This window comes from Zea mays, chromosome 10 (genome assembly GCF_902167145.1).
Source record: "Zea mays cultivar B73 chromosome 10, Zm-B73-REFERENCE-NAM-5.0, whole genome shotgun sequence".
NCBI lineage: Eukaryota > Viridiplantae > Streptophyta > Magnoliopsida > Poales > Poaceae > Zea > Zea mays.
The window spans coordinates 59,170,818-59,189,402 of NC_050105.1; the positions used below are offsets into that span (position 1 = coordinate 59,170,818).

General features: G+C 41.9%; 1 protein-coding gene across 3 annotated transcripts; it reads left to right on the top strand.

Annotated features, from left to right (window-relative positions):
* The first annotated feature begins 1,071 nt into the window (after positions 1 to 1,071).
* Positions 1,072 to 15,737, top strand: LOC100280286 (uncharacterized). Of its 3 annotated transcripts, none has more exons than XM_008663624.4 (7): positions 1,072 to 1,492; positions 2,504 to 2,869; positions 3,070 to 3,177; positions 9,590 to 10,279; positions 11,290 to 12,240; positions 12,336 to 12,868; positions 15,133 to 15,737. In XM_008663624.4, the coding sequence occupies exons 1-6, from the start codon at positions 1,247 to 1,249 to the stop codon at positions 12,852 to 12,854; spliced, it is 2,880 nt and encodes a 959-aa protein (XP_008661846.1). In that variant the 5' UTR covers positions 1,072 to 1,246; the 3' UTR covers positions 12,855 to 12,868; positions 15,133 to 15,737. The 3 variants fall into 3 exon arrangements, with proteins under 3 accessions (XP_008661846.1, NP_001146686.1, NP_001347966.1); NM_001361037.1 differs by having other exon boundaries at positions 1,226 to 1,492; positions 9,575 to 10,279; positions 15,133 to 15,507; NM_001153214.1 differs by lacking the exon at positions 9,590 to 10,279 and having other exon boundaries at positions 1,185 to 1,492; positions 15,133 to 15,508.
* Positions 15,738 to 18,585: the final 2,848 nt, after the last annotated feature.

The following is an 18,585-nucleotide window of genomic DNA, read 5'->3' on the forward strand; positions in this document are numbered from 1 at the left end:
GGTTGTATCATAGAGTCTCTTAAGTGTCTCTTGTAATTAGAAAACTGAATCACCGTCTCAAGGCTGTACATACCCTAAATCATTCTCAGTGGGAGTTTCATTCCTATTAAATGACATGCCACCTAAGCAAAACACAATTACATGATATGCAAGTTTTATAGGAGATGAGAGTGTTTCATGGAGATGAAACCTAAATACACTGTTTTCTAGACAAATGTTGATTGTGAAGACTTGAAAATAGCGTGATGAAACCATCTATTGAGAATGACATAGTGTTCCATCTCGTTGAAACCTAGAATATTGGATTTTTGAGTTAAATGCATGAGTCTCTTTTGAATTTATCAAAAGGAAGATATTTAGACCCTGTTTGGAATTGATTCAACTTCATAAAATTTGGTGATACATGTCATTAGAAGCTTTAGAAAATCGTGAAGTTGGAGATACAAACTTTTAAAAGACATTTAAATAAGTTATTTTGTTTTTATTTAGATTAAAGATATTTTTAACCGCTTTAAAATATATTATGAACTATAATTTTAACCTGAAGCTGTAACCTAGAGCAGTGCCAAACACGTCCTTAAAATTGTTAAGTAGTGCACCGTCGCTATAGTTAAAAAATGAACATGTGATGCACAATTTTTACAAATTTAATAATGTGTGGACATTACTTGACATGTTTAAGATATAGAAATATATTTTAAAAGTTCATGAAACGTAGGTTAAGATATAGAAATGTATTTTTAAAGTTCATGAACTTAGGTTCCTTGACAAGTTTATAGACCATTAATGTATTTAACTCTTGAATTTTTGATATGACAATCCATCTACTACTGTTGTTATTAGAGTTATTTGTAATTTTTCCATTATTATTTATGTGTCTCGCTAGTTGCCATTGGACCTAAAGTATAGACATAGCACATAGATGGTTCTACAACCGGGTAACAACAGGAGAGAGTCCAAATCGAGAGTGACAAAATAGTAATGTTTTTGTTGTTTACCGCAAGAATTAATTAAATTATAATAATGATTTTTTTTGAAACTTAAAAAAACTGAGGCGAAAAGGAAAGCATCACGGAAACGTGACCCTCGCCGTTTACGAACAAATCGCCGACCCGTCTCCTGCTCTCTCCCAATTTCAGTCAGTTCGCTCCGCTCCCACATGCCTCCTCCGCCTCCCTCTCGCCGTCCCGGCATACCCAATCCCTAGGCACCCCGCCGAAACCCTAGATTCTCCTCTCCTGCTCCGATGGCTGGGGCAGCGGCGTCCCCCGTGGCGGCCCACGTGGTGGAACGGTTCCGCTCGCGGCTGCGCGAGGAAGCGGGCAGCGGGGAGCCGGGCGCCTCCGCGGTCGTGCGCTTGTACGCGGAGGCGCTCCGCGAGCTTACCTTCAACTGCAAGCCGGTCATCACCGAGCTCACCATCGTCGCAGGCCAGCACGCCGCGCTCGCCGCCGGGGGAATCGCCGGCGCCGTCTGCGCCCGCGTCGCCGAGGTCATTCTGCTGCTCTTTGCTACCCCCCATGACTGTTACTCTTGTTTTCCAGTTAAGGCGGCCCGCGTTATGATTTTTGGGGCATAAGGAAGCTTGGTCTTGGAGCGTCGAGTAGTCTGGCGCTCACATGGTTTTGGAGGTTGTTGTGCTTGTTGTGAAATGTGGATTGCTTGGCTTTGTTGTTGAATGTGAGAATTCCCATAAAATGGACGGGAGACTTTTTATTTGTAGGTTTTACAATAGCGTCAGTTTGTACAAGATCATTCCTTTTTGTGAGAAGCGATGTACGTTCAGTATGTTTGCTCTGATTGCTGTTTACAGTTCTGGTAGCATATTTAGATCCTGGGGTTTAGAATCTTTGTGGAACTTTGTAGATCAATTGGTGCTTGCCATTTTAATTTTTCTTAAAATTCCTGCTCAAAACTAGTAGGATGCTGACATACATGCATGAAATATGTAGCAACAGAGTAAACAGTTGAGCTTAAGAGTGTATGAGCACTGCATTGGAGAAAATAGTCGCTATGACTGATAAACTTCCTTTTTGATCGGAAGTTGAGAGTTATCCTATCGAATTGAGATAAACCTTAAACAATGTTATAGATAAATGCGTCATGTGTTACACTGGTTCTTATTTTGACTTACATACGAAAAGAGTTCAGAATTTTGGGTTTATTATTGCTTATTAGGATAGTTGTGAACTAAGTCAGTTACCTGTTTACTTGTTCTGTATGGTGTGGTAGATTTGGTTTTGTTTAGAAATATCTTGTAATTTTCTGGCTGCTTTTCTTGAAGATAAGACATACAAGTCTTCAATTTTAAATGGAAACAATATGGGAACTAATCATAAGAGCGAGGATTAAGCTACTAGTGGGTTTGCAGTTTTTCTTTCAGAACTGCAGGCTGTTTGAGTTTGTTCATCAACCAGTTTTTTTTCATATGCATGATTTTTAATTAATTACGACTTTCAAAGTTCTTTTGTGTGATGATTGTTCTTCTGCGATATTCTTGCAGGTGCCACCTGATCAGATATTACCATCTTTGTATCTGCTAGATAGTATTGTGAAGAACATAGGTGGGGAATATGTAGAGCATTTTGCAATTAGGTTGCAAAGTGTATTTGTTGATGCATACTACAGAGTTCATCCAAACCAGTATGCTTCAATGAGGCGCCTCTTTCGTACCTGGTGGCCAGTGTTTCCTTCTTCTGTGCTTCACAGCATTGAGGATGACCTTCAATTTTCGCCCTCAGAGAATAACCGTCCCACCACATCGACAAATGTGCATCAAACAGAGTCGTTATCTCCTAGACCATCTCATGGCATACATGTAAATCCTAAATACCTAGAAGCACAACATAAGTTCAAGCGGGTCAATGTGGTAAGACTTTGTTAACATCATGTATATATATGAGAATCACTGTTGTATTTATTTTGGTTCAAGCATGATAATTGTAGTCTAATGACTGTTAATAATTTGTTGTATTGTTGCACCTGTTGCATTCTGTAACAGTCTATGCGATTTAAGTTAACTTTAAATTTATTGACGATGTTTGTCCACTTTATTTCCTTAAAATTCAGGCGCACCAGTCAGCAGCTCAGGACACTAGGCAAATGTCTGATGTGCAGGAGGATCTGATAAATGGACTAACATCGAATAGTTCACAAGGACGGCCTTCAGTGTTTCAGGTATTCAGATTGTCTCTTCCCTTATCGTTCTTGTCATTTTTGCAACCACTATCCAATTTCAAGCCTGGCTTGCATGTAAAAAACTGTCTTCTGATTCTTTTGCTCCCCTTATTGGCCGAGAAAGGAAAAACGTTTTTTTGTCTTAATCTTTTTGGGGAAATACTCAATTTATTTAAGATACTGGTTCTGGTTACTGATTGCTTCTTCCAAAAGTTCCTACAACTTGGTTCCTTCCAAGAGTTCCTATGACTCGGTTCCTTCCAAGAGTTCCTATGACTCAGTTCCTTCCAAGAGTTCCTATGACTCGGTTCCTTCCAAGAGTTCCTACAACTCTACCTGGTTTAGTATTCTTGATAACAAACAATCCCACACCAAAGCACATGGCTAAGGCCCGACCCCGGTCACAATCATTCTCACATGGGCTATGGTGCCGCTGTGTATGGGTGGGGCAGGGGTTCGGGAGTTTTTTTGATCTGCATGAGAAGAGGTCTTTTTAATGTAATACTGTGAGGGCGATCTTACCCCTTTCAGGTTGAGTTTTTTAAACAATCGATCTTGTCTGACATTTTTGATGCTTTATTTTACCTCAAGCGAAATGAAGCAAAAGTACTCAAATCTACTCCTTCCATTTCAAAATGTTGGTCATTTTAGTTTTGTTCTAAATCAAATGTCTCTAGCTTTGACCATGTTTAGAAAAATGCACCAACATGTAGAGCATCAAATTAGTTTCGTTAAATTTCTAAGAGAACGAAAACCTAATCCATTGATAGTGGGTTGCAATATACATATTCCCTAACCCTAATGGGATACATGGGTTGGGCTCGAGGCCCATAACATATAGACACACACACACATACAATCTAACCCCTAGTGGAAACTCTAGCCATGACAGATTGAGACTGGACCAAAACTCTGAGAACACCGAGGAGGATGGAAGACCCTTAGTGAAGATGTCTGCAAACTGCGAGCTCACGAACGAATTGAAGATCGATGTCAACATGCTTCGTGTGCTGTTGCTGGACCAAGTTGATGGAGAGGTAGACGACGTTGACATTGTTGTAGTAGATATGTGTACTCTTGGTGAGAGGAATATGGAGCTCCTAAAGGAGCTAGCGGAGCCAGTTCACTTCAGCCACGCCGTTGGCAACGACACTGTACTTAGCCTTAGCGTGGGAATAGGAGGCCACATGTTGGCACTTGAAGGACCAGGAGATGAGGTTGTTCCCAAGGAAAACGATGTAGCCAAAGGTGGACCGTTGGGTCTTTGGGCAGCCTGCCCAGTCAGCATCGGAGGAGCAGACGATCAACACAAGGGTGGGGTGTCGAAGGAGAAGTTCAAAGGTATCGAAAGATCTGCTTGACAACCATGAGGTGCAGCTCTTAGGGTCATGCATGTGAAGACAAACTTGTTAGACCACATAGGCGATGTCAGGCTGGGGAAGGTGAAATACTGTAGGGCACCAACAAGGCTCCGATAGCCGTGAGGTGCGGCTCCCGGGGATCATTCATGTGAAGTTGGACTTGTTGGACCACATAGGCGATGTCAGGCCGGGTGAAGGTGAGATACTGTAGGGCACCAACAAGGCTCCGGTAGTCAGTAGGATCACCAACTAGAGGACTGTCACCAGAGACCTTGGCCTATGTGTCCACCGGAGTCGCACACGGTTTAAACTCCGCATGCCAGCATGCTTTAAGATATCCAAAGTGTACTACCACTGTTGAAGAAAAAGGCCAGTCGAGTGATGCTCAACAACAACACCCAGTAAATGATGGAGGCCTAGATCTTTCATGGTGAACTGATGCTGAAGAGTTGTGATATTTCAATGCAGAAGAGTTGAAGAAGAGGGAGTGAGGACAATGTCGTCAACTTATAGGAGTAGACAATGTCACTGTCACACTAGTAGATGAACATGATAGTATCAGATTTAGCCTCAGTGAATCCTAGGAAGAGCAAGTAGGAAGCAAATCGGCTGTACGAAGTGTTGGTTGTTGCTTTAGTTCGTAAAAAGGCTTGTTGAGCCTTAGGTCCTTGCTTAAGTCCATACAGAGACTTGTTGAGCTTGCAGACCCAGTCGGGGTGAGCGGAGTCAACAAATCCAGCAGGCTGGCTGTAATAAGTTGTCTCAGTAAGGGTGCGAGAAAAAAGCATTTTGACATCTAGCTGATAGACTGGCTAAGAATGGGACAAGCAGACTGCACCAATCACCATTAGACTGAAGGTCTCATCATAATCGACGCTCGGGCGCTGGGTGAATCCTCGGAGAACCCAATGAGCCCTGTACCTGTCCAGATAGAAATCCACTTATGGGTCTAAACCCACTTGCTAGCCAGCACATTGCCGCATGGAGGGTGCGACACCAAGTCCCAGGTGTGGTTGGCAAGAAGGGTGTCACACTCTTCCTCCATGGTGTAACACTAGTGAGGATCAGTGAGGGCGCGATGGATAGAAGATGTCACAGGGGACACTAACGAAGAGGAGGATGCGAAAAGGACAAGACAGTCGCCAGGATGAAGAACTCTAGCGTCCTGATAGGTAACCATTGGTTGGACGTGACGGTGTTTGCGGTGAAGTAGAGGGTGATACACCGCCAGCTCAACCTGAGAGCTAGGTGGGGCACCCTCTTGTGCACGTCGTTGATAAACATGCATAAGATTGATGAAGTGGACAAAGCACGTGAGGGTATCGACAACGCCACAGGTGAGCTCGGGGCCACGACATGGGACGTTGGGGGCGCGTGGGTGGGGGACGACAGTGCCACATAGCGCAATCAGGCTCAGTGCCTGGGCGGCATCGGGACCGCAGGGGGTAGCGGTGGAGTCGGGGAACCTGCTGAGAAAAATAGAGGTGGCTGGCTAGAGGGAGCCATAGGGTCAGTTCTAGAAAGACGTCTAGCTCGATAGTAGAGCTAGAGGGGGATGTGGGGAAGAAGTCCGTCTCGTAGAAATATAACATGGTTGGAGATCAACAAGCGGTTGGTGAGGTTAAGACATCGATATCCCATATGATCAGAAGAGTACCCGAGAAACACACAACGAGAGGATCAACAGGAAAGCTTATGAGAAGCTGTGGCATAGAGACTGGGGTAGCACACACACACACCCAAAGACACGAAGGTGGTCATAGAAAGGAGTGGTTCCGAAGACGGCAAAATGAGGCGTGTGGGAGCAGAGAGAGCTTTGGTAGATAGTCAATTGAGCAGGTAGGTGGCGGTGTGAAGACTCTCGACCCAATAGCGAGCAAGAACAGAGGCCTGAAACAAGGAACACATGATGTCGATAGTAGCACGAATCATATGCTCAACCTTGTCGGTTTGGGAAGAGGATACGAGCATGACATTCTAGCTGCATACCATGTGACAGTGACATTGTTCATCCGCCGCGCTGCCTCCTCACATCGATGCCGCCCCTGTCTTCCCTCATTCACCCCTACCGATTGAGAGAGATCCCTGGTAGGATCAGGAACCCTACCAGTCCGCCTCATTGCTTAAGGCGTTGCCCCAATGCTTCGAGCGGTGGCAAGGCATTAATTTGTGGATGCTTTGGCCTTTGTAGGGTTTGGGGAACGATATAGAGGTCGGAAAAGAGAGGCTTACAGTGCGAGACACTCCAAGCGGCGATGAGTGGAACCTCCAGGCGATGGCCATCTTCCTTCTCTCCAGGCGGCGACGGTGGCCCTACGCCCCTGCCTCTTCTCTAGCGGCTGATGGTTCCCCTCCGTGAGCTCCCCTACACCCCTACCTCTTCTCCAGCGGCGGGTGGCCCCCCTCCACGAGCTCCCCTTGTACTCCGCCCTTGCCTCCTGTGAGCTCGCGACGAGCGAGCCGGGGGTGGGCGCCGGTCCTGCTTCTATCTCATCCTCACAACTGGAACTGGGTCACAAGGCGGTGAGATCATGGGAGGGACAATCGGTTTGTGTGGTTGCAGTTGGGAACTGGGTCACGGTCTTGTATGTTCGTTGGGCCATGCTGAAATTGTTTAGAAACTCAGAGGCGGGTAGTAACAAGCCGGCGCCGTCCTACTCCGGCCCTCGTGGGCAAAATGCCCTGCATGTTGCTGTCCTAAACAACAAAAGAGGTGACATAAACAAACAATATAATATATAGTACACATCACGGTCAATATATAATATTGTATGGAATAATTAACACTCTTCTACTTGTCCTCCTAGCCTAATGGCTTGGTTTTCCAATATATTTTTATCATCATCTTTTTATATTCTATTGGCTACACGCCTTCACATATTACTTATGTTGGACTTTAAATCAAATATGTTGATTTATGTTAAACTTGTACTCCTATTTGCTACTTAGTACTATTATCCATATCTATTTGAGACTACATTCCTATATTTTCTATTTTTATTTCTTATTTCTATGTATTACTAAGGCGTCGCCTCACCTTACATCTTAACACTTAAAAGGTAAAAAGGGGGTTGGCTGCCTTCCCTCGTCTTACCGCCTTAAAAGGGAAAAATTGCTTTTTAGGTCCCTTGTCGTTGTTGCTTGCCAAAATATCCTGGCATTCGTTGCACTCGCTTAATTGCCCCACTTAAACAACGCGTAGTTGATGAAATACCCTAGTGTAGCTATTTTTATATTTTCATGGACCCAATAATTCGAAATGTCACTTTTACCCTCTGTATACACAAAACAGTGTTAAGCTTTGTTACTTCGATGTTACACAATATATGGAGTCGTTAACAGCAAACAAAACAAAACATTAGCAATGCAGTTAGGTAGAAGCAAAGAATAAATGAGCACATTCATTTCAGGGTCAAGCAGATTGGGAGATGCGTTATCTGATTTTTTCCTGGTAACTGAAGGGGAACTTTGTGAAAAAGTGTGCAATCTATTCTGTTGATGATCTCAGTCATGCTTCAAGGTTGGAGCATTCTCTGTCCAGCATGAAGGAAGCTAGAAATTCAATTCCAAACTGGAAAGTCTCACAATGCTGGCTATCAGGCCTCTAAGGCTGACTGGCTAGACCAGGTGGATGGAGAGTGGAACAAGTATCTATACAAGACGGCGCTATCTGGACTGGGAGAGGAAGGATGTGCCAAAAACATTCACAGTAGTAAGTAATAGCGAACCCCATATTAGGTAAGGAGTAACCTGCTCACATCATCAGTTGATAGTCTGAAACAATGGAATAAATGGAATAAGACAAGAGAAATAGGACCAGTTGACACCAAAGAATCCTAACAAAAGCACTGTTAATTCTGAAGCGTTTTTTCTAAGCATTGTGCAGACAAGTTACCATCATGTAGTGGTACTCTATGTTGAACACAATTTCTTCAAATCGAGCCAGGTACTAGAAACAATAACAGTATAGCCAGGTATAGACGGTCATGTCTAAGAATAGTGACACATAAGAACTACAGATCCATGATGATGCTCAATTCATCCTCATTATGTGTTGCTCATATTAGATAAGTACCTAGATAGCTTACAAGAGATGGTATATTCAGATTTTAGATATTTCTCCTGAAGGGCTTTGCATAGTAGAGGAACATCCGAGTTTTCAAAACTTGGCACTCCCTGTTTGGCTGCTGAAAGCTAATCAGAGTGTGCAACTGATCAGAGGACGCTGTAGCACGCCTCTCTGTCATGTTTGCAGAGGGTAAAAGTGGCATTTCGAATTATTGGGTCATGAAAAATATATGAATAGCCACAATGGGGTATTTTATCAACTACGCGCTGCTTAAGTGGGACAATTAAGTGAGTACAACGAATGCCGGGGTATTTTGGCGAGCGGCAACGACAAGCGACCTAAAAAAAGTAATTTTCCACCTTAAAAACTATGGTGGAAACCCAAGCAAAGAAGTGCGAAAAGAGAAATGGTGGAAAAAGTATTAGACTTCAAGCGCAAAGGGAAAGTCCATGAATAATGAGATAAATCAAGTATCACCAAGTATTATTTATACCCAGAAACATTGACAACAAAGGGATGCCCACAAATCAGTGTATGATAAAAAACATGTATAGCCTGAGAGGAGCTAGAGAAGGGGAGTCGAACATGCTGACCTAGCTAACAGGCATGTTATAGATGCTCACGAGTACCCCAAATACATCCATTGATAGTGGGCTACATGGGCTGGGCTCGAGGCCCATAACACACTTAAACTCTAAGTCTCACAAATTCACCATGAAATGTGTCTTGAAAGTGCTTAGCATTCAAGATGTTAATTTATTTTTCTATAAATTCAGTCGAAGTTAGAGAAGTTTGATTTTGTTTAGGTTAGAAATATTACAACATTACATTTTTGGGATGTAGTACTTCAACATCCATAACTGTTCATCTGCATTTCTTTTTCTTCCAATCCAAGTTGTGAAATGCTATTTCTGCCTCTGGTTTATTTTGTGATGGCTCATAATCTGTGTTGTAACCATATGGGCAGAAATCTTCTTTACAGTATGCTGATGATCCTGGTCAACAAGAGATGTTTCGACCTCTTGCTGGAGCAATAAGGGCAACATCGCCACATCTCTTGAGAACACATGCATCTGATGTGAATCTAGATGGGCCATTAGCCAATTCAAGGAGAAACTTGTCCAGATCACCACCTCTTGATGTGTTCCCTAGGAATGTTTCCCCAAAGAGACCACTAGAGAGGCTACCACCATCTCATTCTGTATTGGGACCTGATCCCAGAAAATTGCCTGATCGAAATGGCAGGTTAAGGTGGGCTTTGGACGATGGTGCACAGTGGCCTACAATAAGTATGCTTGATGAAGAGTACAGGAAGCAAAGTGCAAGGGAACTTATTGATGCATATGGAAATTGTCAAGGACGAGATGCTGATGAACGACTTCCTAAAGTACAGCGCCTGGATTCAAATGGTATGACTAGCAAATCTGGTGCACGAAATTGGTTAACTTCAGAGGAAGAGTATTCATGGGAGGATATGAGTCCAACTTTGACTGATCGAGTCAGAAGCAGCATGCCATCTTTTCCTCCTGGAACCATGAGAATTGGATTTCCTGGGGCAAATGCAGGGCTACTGGAATCTGATGTTGGGAGGCACAATTTCCTAAGCCAAGCTACTAGATCATCAGTTGATGTTTCACCATTTAATATTGAAGATAGGATTTCAGCTGCAAGTGTATGGTTGTCTGATCTCTCTTTAAATAATAGTGAATCATAACATTAGCATAACGCTTTGTGTGTCTATCGTCACCACCTGCAGTCCTATGAAATAATTTTTCTCCCTTTTATTTAAAACAATTATGGTTCCACACAATTGGATTGCTGCTTTCTATTCTAATATATCTGTAAAAATCGTTGTTCTAAAAGGCTGGATGCCAACTAGCCATGTGCTGTCTAGTTCAATTGGGCGGGCTAGGTGGCCCCAGGTACGCATGATGAGCTAGTTGGGCCAGACTGCCATTGGAGTGGCGGAAGCAGTAGCTTGCAAAGGGCCAACAAGACCATGACCTTTTGTTCCATCTGCTTCCTTCTTCTCCCGCTCATATTCTTAGCTAAGGTCATATACCACATGGCCCATGTATGCAAGTTAGCCTGTGCAGACAATGCAGTACTTTGCTGCCAGCCTAGAGCCTAGTGCCCTTCAGATCAATGATGAAGATGTGCTATGGAAAAACTCCAAGTAACATCAGATGTACTAATATAGACTTCAGCTTGCTGATCTAGAGATATTATTGCCAAATTTCGACTGACATATCCTTTGACAATCCTTGTTTGACTGAAAGGACAAAAGAGTAGTTTTGTAAAAATTGTGCAAATAAATTAGTCAGAGAAACAACATTTTGTGTTACCGCATATGTATGCTGTTAGGGAAGGAACTTTATAAGCGTAGTTTTTCAGCAGTTTATTCCTTTGTATTTTACAATTTGATGTAAAACAATCAATGCCTTCGCCCTTCGGCCACTCATAGATTTTAAGTAGGACTAGCACATTATTTCCCAGTAGCCTTCAGCAGGTTTTAGGCACGTGTGCATTATTTAACTGTTTTCTTGTCTTATACTTAACTGAAACCCTTTGAACCCTTTTGTCCATGCACCAAATAGAATTCATATGCAAACTTGTCAACATGGTAGTGTTGTCTCTATGAATCTATGAACACCTACTGACAGGGACACCTTCCTCTTGCAGCATGTTGACATTTCCACAAGGAGATATCCAAGCAATTTTGGTGTTCAGAATGGAGCTCTTTTGGAGTACCAGAATTCTGAACATACTCTAAATCATGGGAGAATTGCTACCATGCCAGCTCCACCTTGGCAACAGCCTATTGGTCTTCCATTGCGAATACAAGGACCTGAACATCCTTCAGTACTTGGTAGAATACCACAGCCTGTCGACGGTGAAATGCCAGTCAAGAGGTTGGACATTAGTGGCACGTACAATGGTTTGAATGTAGATAAACCCTTGGTGAAGCATAGGTCATCACCTGCTCCTGCCCCGACAGAATGGCTCCCCCTTCACCATGCCCAATCACAAACTTTACCACTAATTCCACCTGATACCAAACATGTTAGAAGTGCATCAGATAGTTTAGAAATTAGTTCTTTTGTTAGCCATGGAGGTAGTTCATCAGTATTTGTTCCACGGCATCAGTATGATGCCGTGGATCGGAAAACAGGTACCAGTAACTTAGCTCAACCACCATCACCATATCAGAACCAAGATTTGTTGCCATCAAGTCAACAAAATCAAGGTACAATTTTGGGAAACCAAGCTCATCCTCATCGTCCCCTAAAGTTACATCCCCATGCTCATCCTCACCATCAGGAGACCTTTAGAAGCTTTGCACCTGGCATGTCTGTATCTCCATTCCAAGGACAAGGAGGTAATGCAACCATGACACCAGTTTCTGTTCTGCCAACGTCTTTTTCTGTACCTCCTGCTGTGCCACCCTATGGCGTGCTGTCTGCACCTGGGTTTCCTATGCCACCATTACCGCCTGGACCACCAGCACCTGTCTCACTGCAGATGGGTTCATCATCATCACAAGTTGGTGGCCCCCAACCATTTGTCTCTGGACTGTTGAGTAACCTTATGCGGCACGGTGTAATTTCACTGGAACCACCTAGTCAATCCCAGGTATTTCTCATGCTTCATGCGTTGTATTATATGACATTATTCTGTTCATATTTATACTGTTAATTGAGGGGAAAATTGTGAATATTTTTTTGTAGGATTCTGTTGGAGTTGACTTCAATGTAGACCTCAAGGTACGGAATGAATCTGTCACCAATGCTTTGTATCAGGATCTTCCAAGGCAGTGCAAAACTTGTGGTCTTCGATTTAAATGCCAAGAGGAGCATCGTGCTCACATGGACTGGCATGTTACAAAGAACAGGAATTCAAAGAATCGTAAGAAATCTTCACGTAAATATTTTGTCACCGCTGTTGAATGGTTAAGAGCAGCAGAAACAGTAGGAAACGATGGAGTTCCTGCTTTTGTGCTCTCAGACCCAGTCCCAGACAGACAGGAAGAGAAAGAAATTGCTGTTCCTGCGGATGAGGAGCAAACATCCTGTGCATTATGTCAAGAGCCATTTGAAGATTTCTACAGTGATGAGACTGACGAGTGGATGTACAGAGGTGCAGTTTATATGAATGCACCAGATGGTAATATCGATGGTTTGGAATGGTCACAGTTGGGACCTATTGTCCATGCTAAATGTCGATCTGGGCCCGGCAATACTTCTTAGGGTGGGCATAGCTGGTGAGTATCTATTCATTTTTTGTGCTATAATAAATATATATGAACTTTTAGATGTACATAGTTTTTTTCTTGAGGTTAACCTCACTGTAAACAATGGATATTATCTCCTTGCGAGTATTTAGCTGTATTCCAACACATTTTTAGCTATGATTATGTGTTATCTGACTGAACAAAAATGCTGGATGTGATATGCAATGTTCATGAATTTTCCATTATTTATTGTCAGTGTTCTCTGTTAGATGAATATACTCTCACATTCGGGACCCATTATTTTTTGTTTGGTTTTGCCTGGTGCAGTGGTGAGAGCTGTCTTAGTGAGCACTAGGTTACGGGTTCGAAGCAGTCTCTCCACATTTGCGGAAGGAACGCTTGCCTCGGTTTATCCCTTCCCTAGACCCCGCTAATGTGGGAGTCTCTGGCACTAGGTCTGCCCTTTTTGTCGTGCTGAACCATTTTGCAGATCCATCATATGGATTCTCAGGATGTCCAATTCTACTGGCATATATAATGAGAGGACCTTCAGTTGCTCTCTTGAATAGTTAGTTACTGTTTGAAGGATTATGTAGGTTTAAAAATGGAAATGTGAATGCTCATGTTTGTTCAAGACTTCAAGTAATATACTTTTTTAATTGGTGTAACTTTGGTAATGACGAAGGTAATCATGCTAATTATGTGATTTTATATGCTAATGACTATGCTTTTTTATAATTTTCTAGCATGACTATGCTTTTCATCTCTCACCTTTTAGTATCTAAGGAAGGATAAAAGCAGGCTTTGGACTAATTTGTCAAAAATGACGATGTTTAGGAGTTCAGGACTATTGTAGTCCCTTTTCGTTCGTACTTGACTATTTTTGAGCAGGCTTTGCACTAATTTTGTAAACAATGACCATTGTAGTCCCTTTTCATTCGTACTTGACTATTTTTCCCATCATGGCATTACTAATCTGCACAATTATTTTGGCATCTTGGATATATTTTCTCAAGCAGGCGTGATCTAATTTATAAAAAAGTGGCAATAATCAGGAGGTCAGGACTAGCACAGTTACTTTCTATTTGCTCTTCACTAGGTTTGCCCATCATGGCATCACTAATCTGCGCAGCTATTATGTTTGCCAATCAAAGATTCATACATTTAGTTGAACGACGCTAATACTGTGTATCTCATTTTGTCATTCCCTGACAACGATATCCTGGTGCACAGGGCCTTTCCTTCTTTTTTTGTGAGGATTTTTATTTTGTTTTTGTGCTAGCTCTTAGCCTGTTTGGACTTTGGAAGCATCGTATGTTTTTAATTATGTAGTCAGTGTTCGTGCAATTAGTAAGCTGCATAGGCACATACAAGCACGTAAATTCTGGTGACCTCTTTCTGATGACATCACGATTCCTGTGAGGATATTGACTCATTTTTCTGTCAAATATCGAATGGATCTGACATGAAATTCATTGAAAGTAATTGATGAGCAATCATATTTGTTTTACGTTTTCTTTGTCCTACAATTTTTTCCCTTTGGATTATGAAATCGTCAATGACCGGTTATAAGTTGGAAGGTGGTAAAATTGAGATTTACTCACCTATTTGCCATTGATCTGTACCATGTAATTTAGTTCCATGCTGTTGTATCAGCTACTACCTCTTCCTTAAAGAGGTGCATAGCTAGAATGAGTCTTTTAGGGACTTGCAACAAAACCTTTTTCTTCTTTGGCTCCAAAAGGATCCTTTCTAGTACATGCCAAAATAGGAACCTAAGGGCTAGTTTGGAAACCTCATTTTCCCACGGGTTTTTCATTTTCCCAAGGGAAGTTAGAACATTTTCCCTTGGGAAAATAAAAATCCTTTGGGAAAATCGAGTTCCCAAACTAGCCCTAAGTGTGCTTAAAGCCTTAAAAAGCCTGCTGAGTTTTCCTGAATGGTGTATGATCCAATGAGATGGGTTCATTGGTTTACTCCTTTGGCCATGGTGATGATTTGAATACATAATATTTGTTTTCATATTAGTTGCATGTGATGGCTTCAATTTTACACTTTCTGTCCCTAATTTAATGTTAATAAAGGCACCATGAAGATAACTTATCATATTGTTTATTAGTCTTGCGTGAACAAATCACTCGAACTTAAACTTGTGATTATGTACAACAACAGCAACAAAGCCTTTTATCTCAAGCTAAACTTGTGATTATCTGATGGTTAATAAATTCCTTTAGAAGTGCCTCATTGAAAGATGTTGCTATGTTGATTGATAACTATTTTTATTTTCGTTGCAGGGATGATTTGATAGTTTTTTTTTCCCGTTGCGGCTGTAGGCATGACCTGTAAACTAATGGAGACTCAGATTTTGGTATGGTTAGCTTCTTTTCCATCTGGCTCCCTTAATAGCCAGTGCATAGAATGTTTTTTGGAACAAAAAGGCAGGAGCCAGTGCATAGAATGTCAATGTGACAATAGTGTATAACTGTAAAATTTTTGTGTAATTCAGTTGCACAGTGCTGCTTTTTCATTACAACTATAGTGTGATCTATACTGAAGCTTCATGTTTAGGGTTTCTGCAGCACAGTTGTTGACAACGGTATATGTATATGTAACCATGGTTTCACTGGACATGGGAAACAATATATTTCAATAGTCCTGTTTTCTTCCGTTAATATCTTGTGCAGAATACATAGCAGTTCTCTACGTTGGTTGGTAGCTTTGGAAGGGATCGCCCAAGATGACCATGAGTGCTGGTGACTATTTATGCCTCTCCTGAAGTGAAAGGGACTAGATGCTGTCATTACCTTATTGCCAAAACTTTTTAGTATTTTCCTTTGTAAGTTGAGAGCGTTGTTTGTGACATATTCTCGGTCGCTTATATAGTTCCGTATTGCTGATATGTTCATGCTCCATAATGTGGATGAGAATGTCTTATTAGACTTTATACTTTATTCTAGTTGGTATATGCTCTGGCGAACTATTCAATGAAACAATTTCGCAATGTTTTTTTTGTCCAAATTTACCTTTTTGCTGCCCCATATTGCTGTGTGAATTTGACTGGATTCGCCACCGTTCTTATTATCTTCATTGTGGTGGTATGTGTGACTGTTGGGTATTCTGTAACTTGTGATGGTGGGTTCTCATACTAAGCTGAATGATTTTTTAGATAATCTCATTTCTGATGTCACATCGCCGCATGACTGCTCTTGTAGGGTCTTCATTGCCGCGATTAGCTTGCCCAAAGGTTGGCAGGCAGACTCGCATATGCAGAAAGGAACCTACCTTTTTTTTCGAAGTATTTCAATGGGGACCGACTCTGCAAAAAGCTTTCGAAGATTTGAAACAATATCTCATACATCTGATAAACATGTCTTCACTTTCGTCAAGAGCCATACTTCTCCTATACATATATACCTCTGATTCTGCTGTCAGTGCGGCATTGGTTCAAGAAAAGCTAGAAGGCCATATGAAGAATCAAGTATCAATTTACTTTATTTTAGAAGTCTTAAGCCCATATAAGAAAAATTATACATAATTAGAAAAGTTATTATATACAGTACTCATGGCCTCCATAAAGCTTCGGCATTACTTTCAGTCACATCACATAGGTGTCCCTTTGTCACAACCATTGAAGGACATCATAAGAAATAGGGAAGCAACACGAAGGATTGAAAAATGGGCTGCAGATCTCAATGAATTTATCATCGACTTCGTACATTGATCATCAATACAATCCTAGGCATTAGCAGATTTTATTGCCGATTGGACGCTAGGGGCTCAGGGCAAAGAACGGGCACTAGACGAAGAAGTATGGACAATCTTTTGTGATGGATCATTGGGGTACCTTCAGCGCAGGTGCCGCAACTTCTAATCACACCATCGAAAATAAAAACTTGTTATGCAGGCAAAGTAGACTTCCAATATACAAATAACATTGAAGAGTATGAAGCAGTATTGCAAGGACTTTAAAAGCTAAAGGCGAAGGGCGATTTTAAATTCTGATTCCTAGGTAATCACAGGGCATGTCAACAAGAGTAGTGGAGCAAGAGATCCGTAGCTAGAAAAATATCTCGACACAGTCCGAAGGATGGAAGCTTCCTTTGAGGGTTTTTCAGTAAGGAATGTTCCAAGAGGAGATAATGAACAAGTAGATGTGCTAGCTAAATCGGCAGCACAAGGGCTGCCTCTCCCAACAGAGGTGTTTTTTTTGAAATCCTCAAAGCACCTTCGATAGACCTTATAAAAAAAGTTGTGTTAATAATATCACCAAAACACAGTGAAGATTGGAGAACATAAATCATATCTTTCCTCCAGGGCAACTACCCTTCTGATGACGAAGCTTATATTAGAAGGATGCAGGCCAGAACAAGACCGTACATGTTGGTCACTTGTTCTCAAATGCTGCGAATCAAGAACAAGGCAACACAATTGTTAGGTATTAAGGACCTTCGTCTTCCGAAGCATTACCTCCTCGTGGATATAATGATCATCAAACGAAGGTCATGAAGGACATGTCTTCATCATCTTGTAGATAAATAAGAATACACAAGGATAAAGATAGCGAACGTAACTCATTGATTCATTCATATTTGCATTCCATAAAGTATGTATGAGTATTAACAAAATCTATATTACATTGATACCTTCGGCTTGCTCGAAGGTGTTGATATGAGAGTGATTACAATCCAGCGTGAACAATACGGTGCTACTATTCATCTATTTATAGGCACGGGACGTAGCCTGGGTAAAAGTACATTTATGTCCCTGACATTTACTTATGACCATAACATAAATCATTAAGGATTAGCTAGTCTTTTTCCTTCCGGCCAGCATCATGTTCAGTCTTCATCACCATTATAAGCCGAAGCTATTTTGGCTATAGCTTCGGCATTCATTCTTATCATCTTTGGATCATATCTTCACCTCGTATGCATTCATTCTTGTCATCCTGAAGCTGAAGCTCCTTGTAATAATCTGTATCATGTTGAAAACAAATGGTTAATCATGTTTTTGAGGACCTTCGGAAGATGAAGACCCCCAACAGTAGCCCTTCGCAGTATTAATTTGTTTCTTTATAACAAATTCGTACTACGACGTGAACGAAGGCCTTTAGCAGAAGGTCCGAAAAACACATTCCCCTCGCTAGAATAGCGAATCATTCTGAACCATGGGACCCACCGAGCTGTGGGGCTCTGAGTATATATATATAGAAGGCTGTGTTGCGAATATTTTTCGTGCCATCTAGCTGTTTGCACTGTGTTTGCCATTCTAACCTTCTTCTCCTTTGCGAGCTCGATTGACTTTTGAGCTTCGCCATCTGCCGCAACCATCACCTGAATGGTTGAGGGGAAGAAGATTATAGACCCCACAATGTCTGGGTTTTACGAAGCTATGGAGAAGACCAACATAGAAAACATCACCAATGAGATGCTGGTTGGGTTGTCCGAGGATTCTAGCGATAGCGACAGTTTTGACGTGGAGAGTGGGAACGAAGATGTCGAAGATCGGCCATGGAGGCCGAGCCATGTTGTTTTTGAGAAGTCAACTGTCAAACAAGGGCAAATTGAAGCGATGAAAGGCAAATATTTTCATGATGTTTCTATAGTGAGGGCTAGGGGAGAAAGCACCGTTCCCCTTCCTAAAGCTGATGAGGTGGTGGTCTTCAAGAGCTTCATGAAAGCTGGGCTTCGCTTTTCTCTCCACAAAATGTTGGTTGAGGTTCTGAAGACATTTGAGATATACCTTCA

Coding starts and splice junctions, on each gene's coding strand:
- LOC100280286 (NM_001361037.1), top strand. CDS start 1,247: ATGGCTGGGGCAGCGGCGTCCCCCGTGGCGGCCCACGTGGTGGAACGG. Junction 3,178..9,574: donor GACGGCCTTCAGTGTTTCAG/GTATTCAGATTG, acceptor CCATATGGGCAG/AAATCTTCTTTACAGTATGC. Junction 10,280..11,289: donor ATAGGATTTCAGCTGCAAGT/GTATGGTTGTCT, acceptor TTCCTCTTGCAG/CATGTTGACATTTCCACAAG.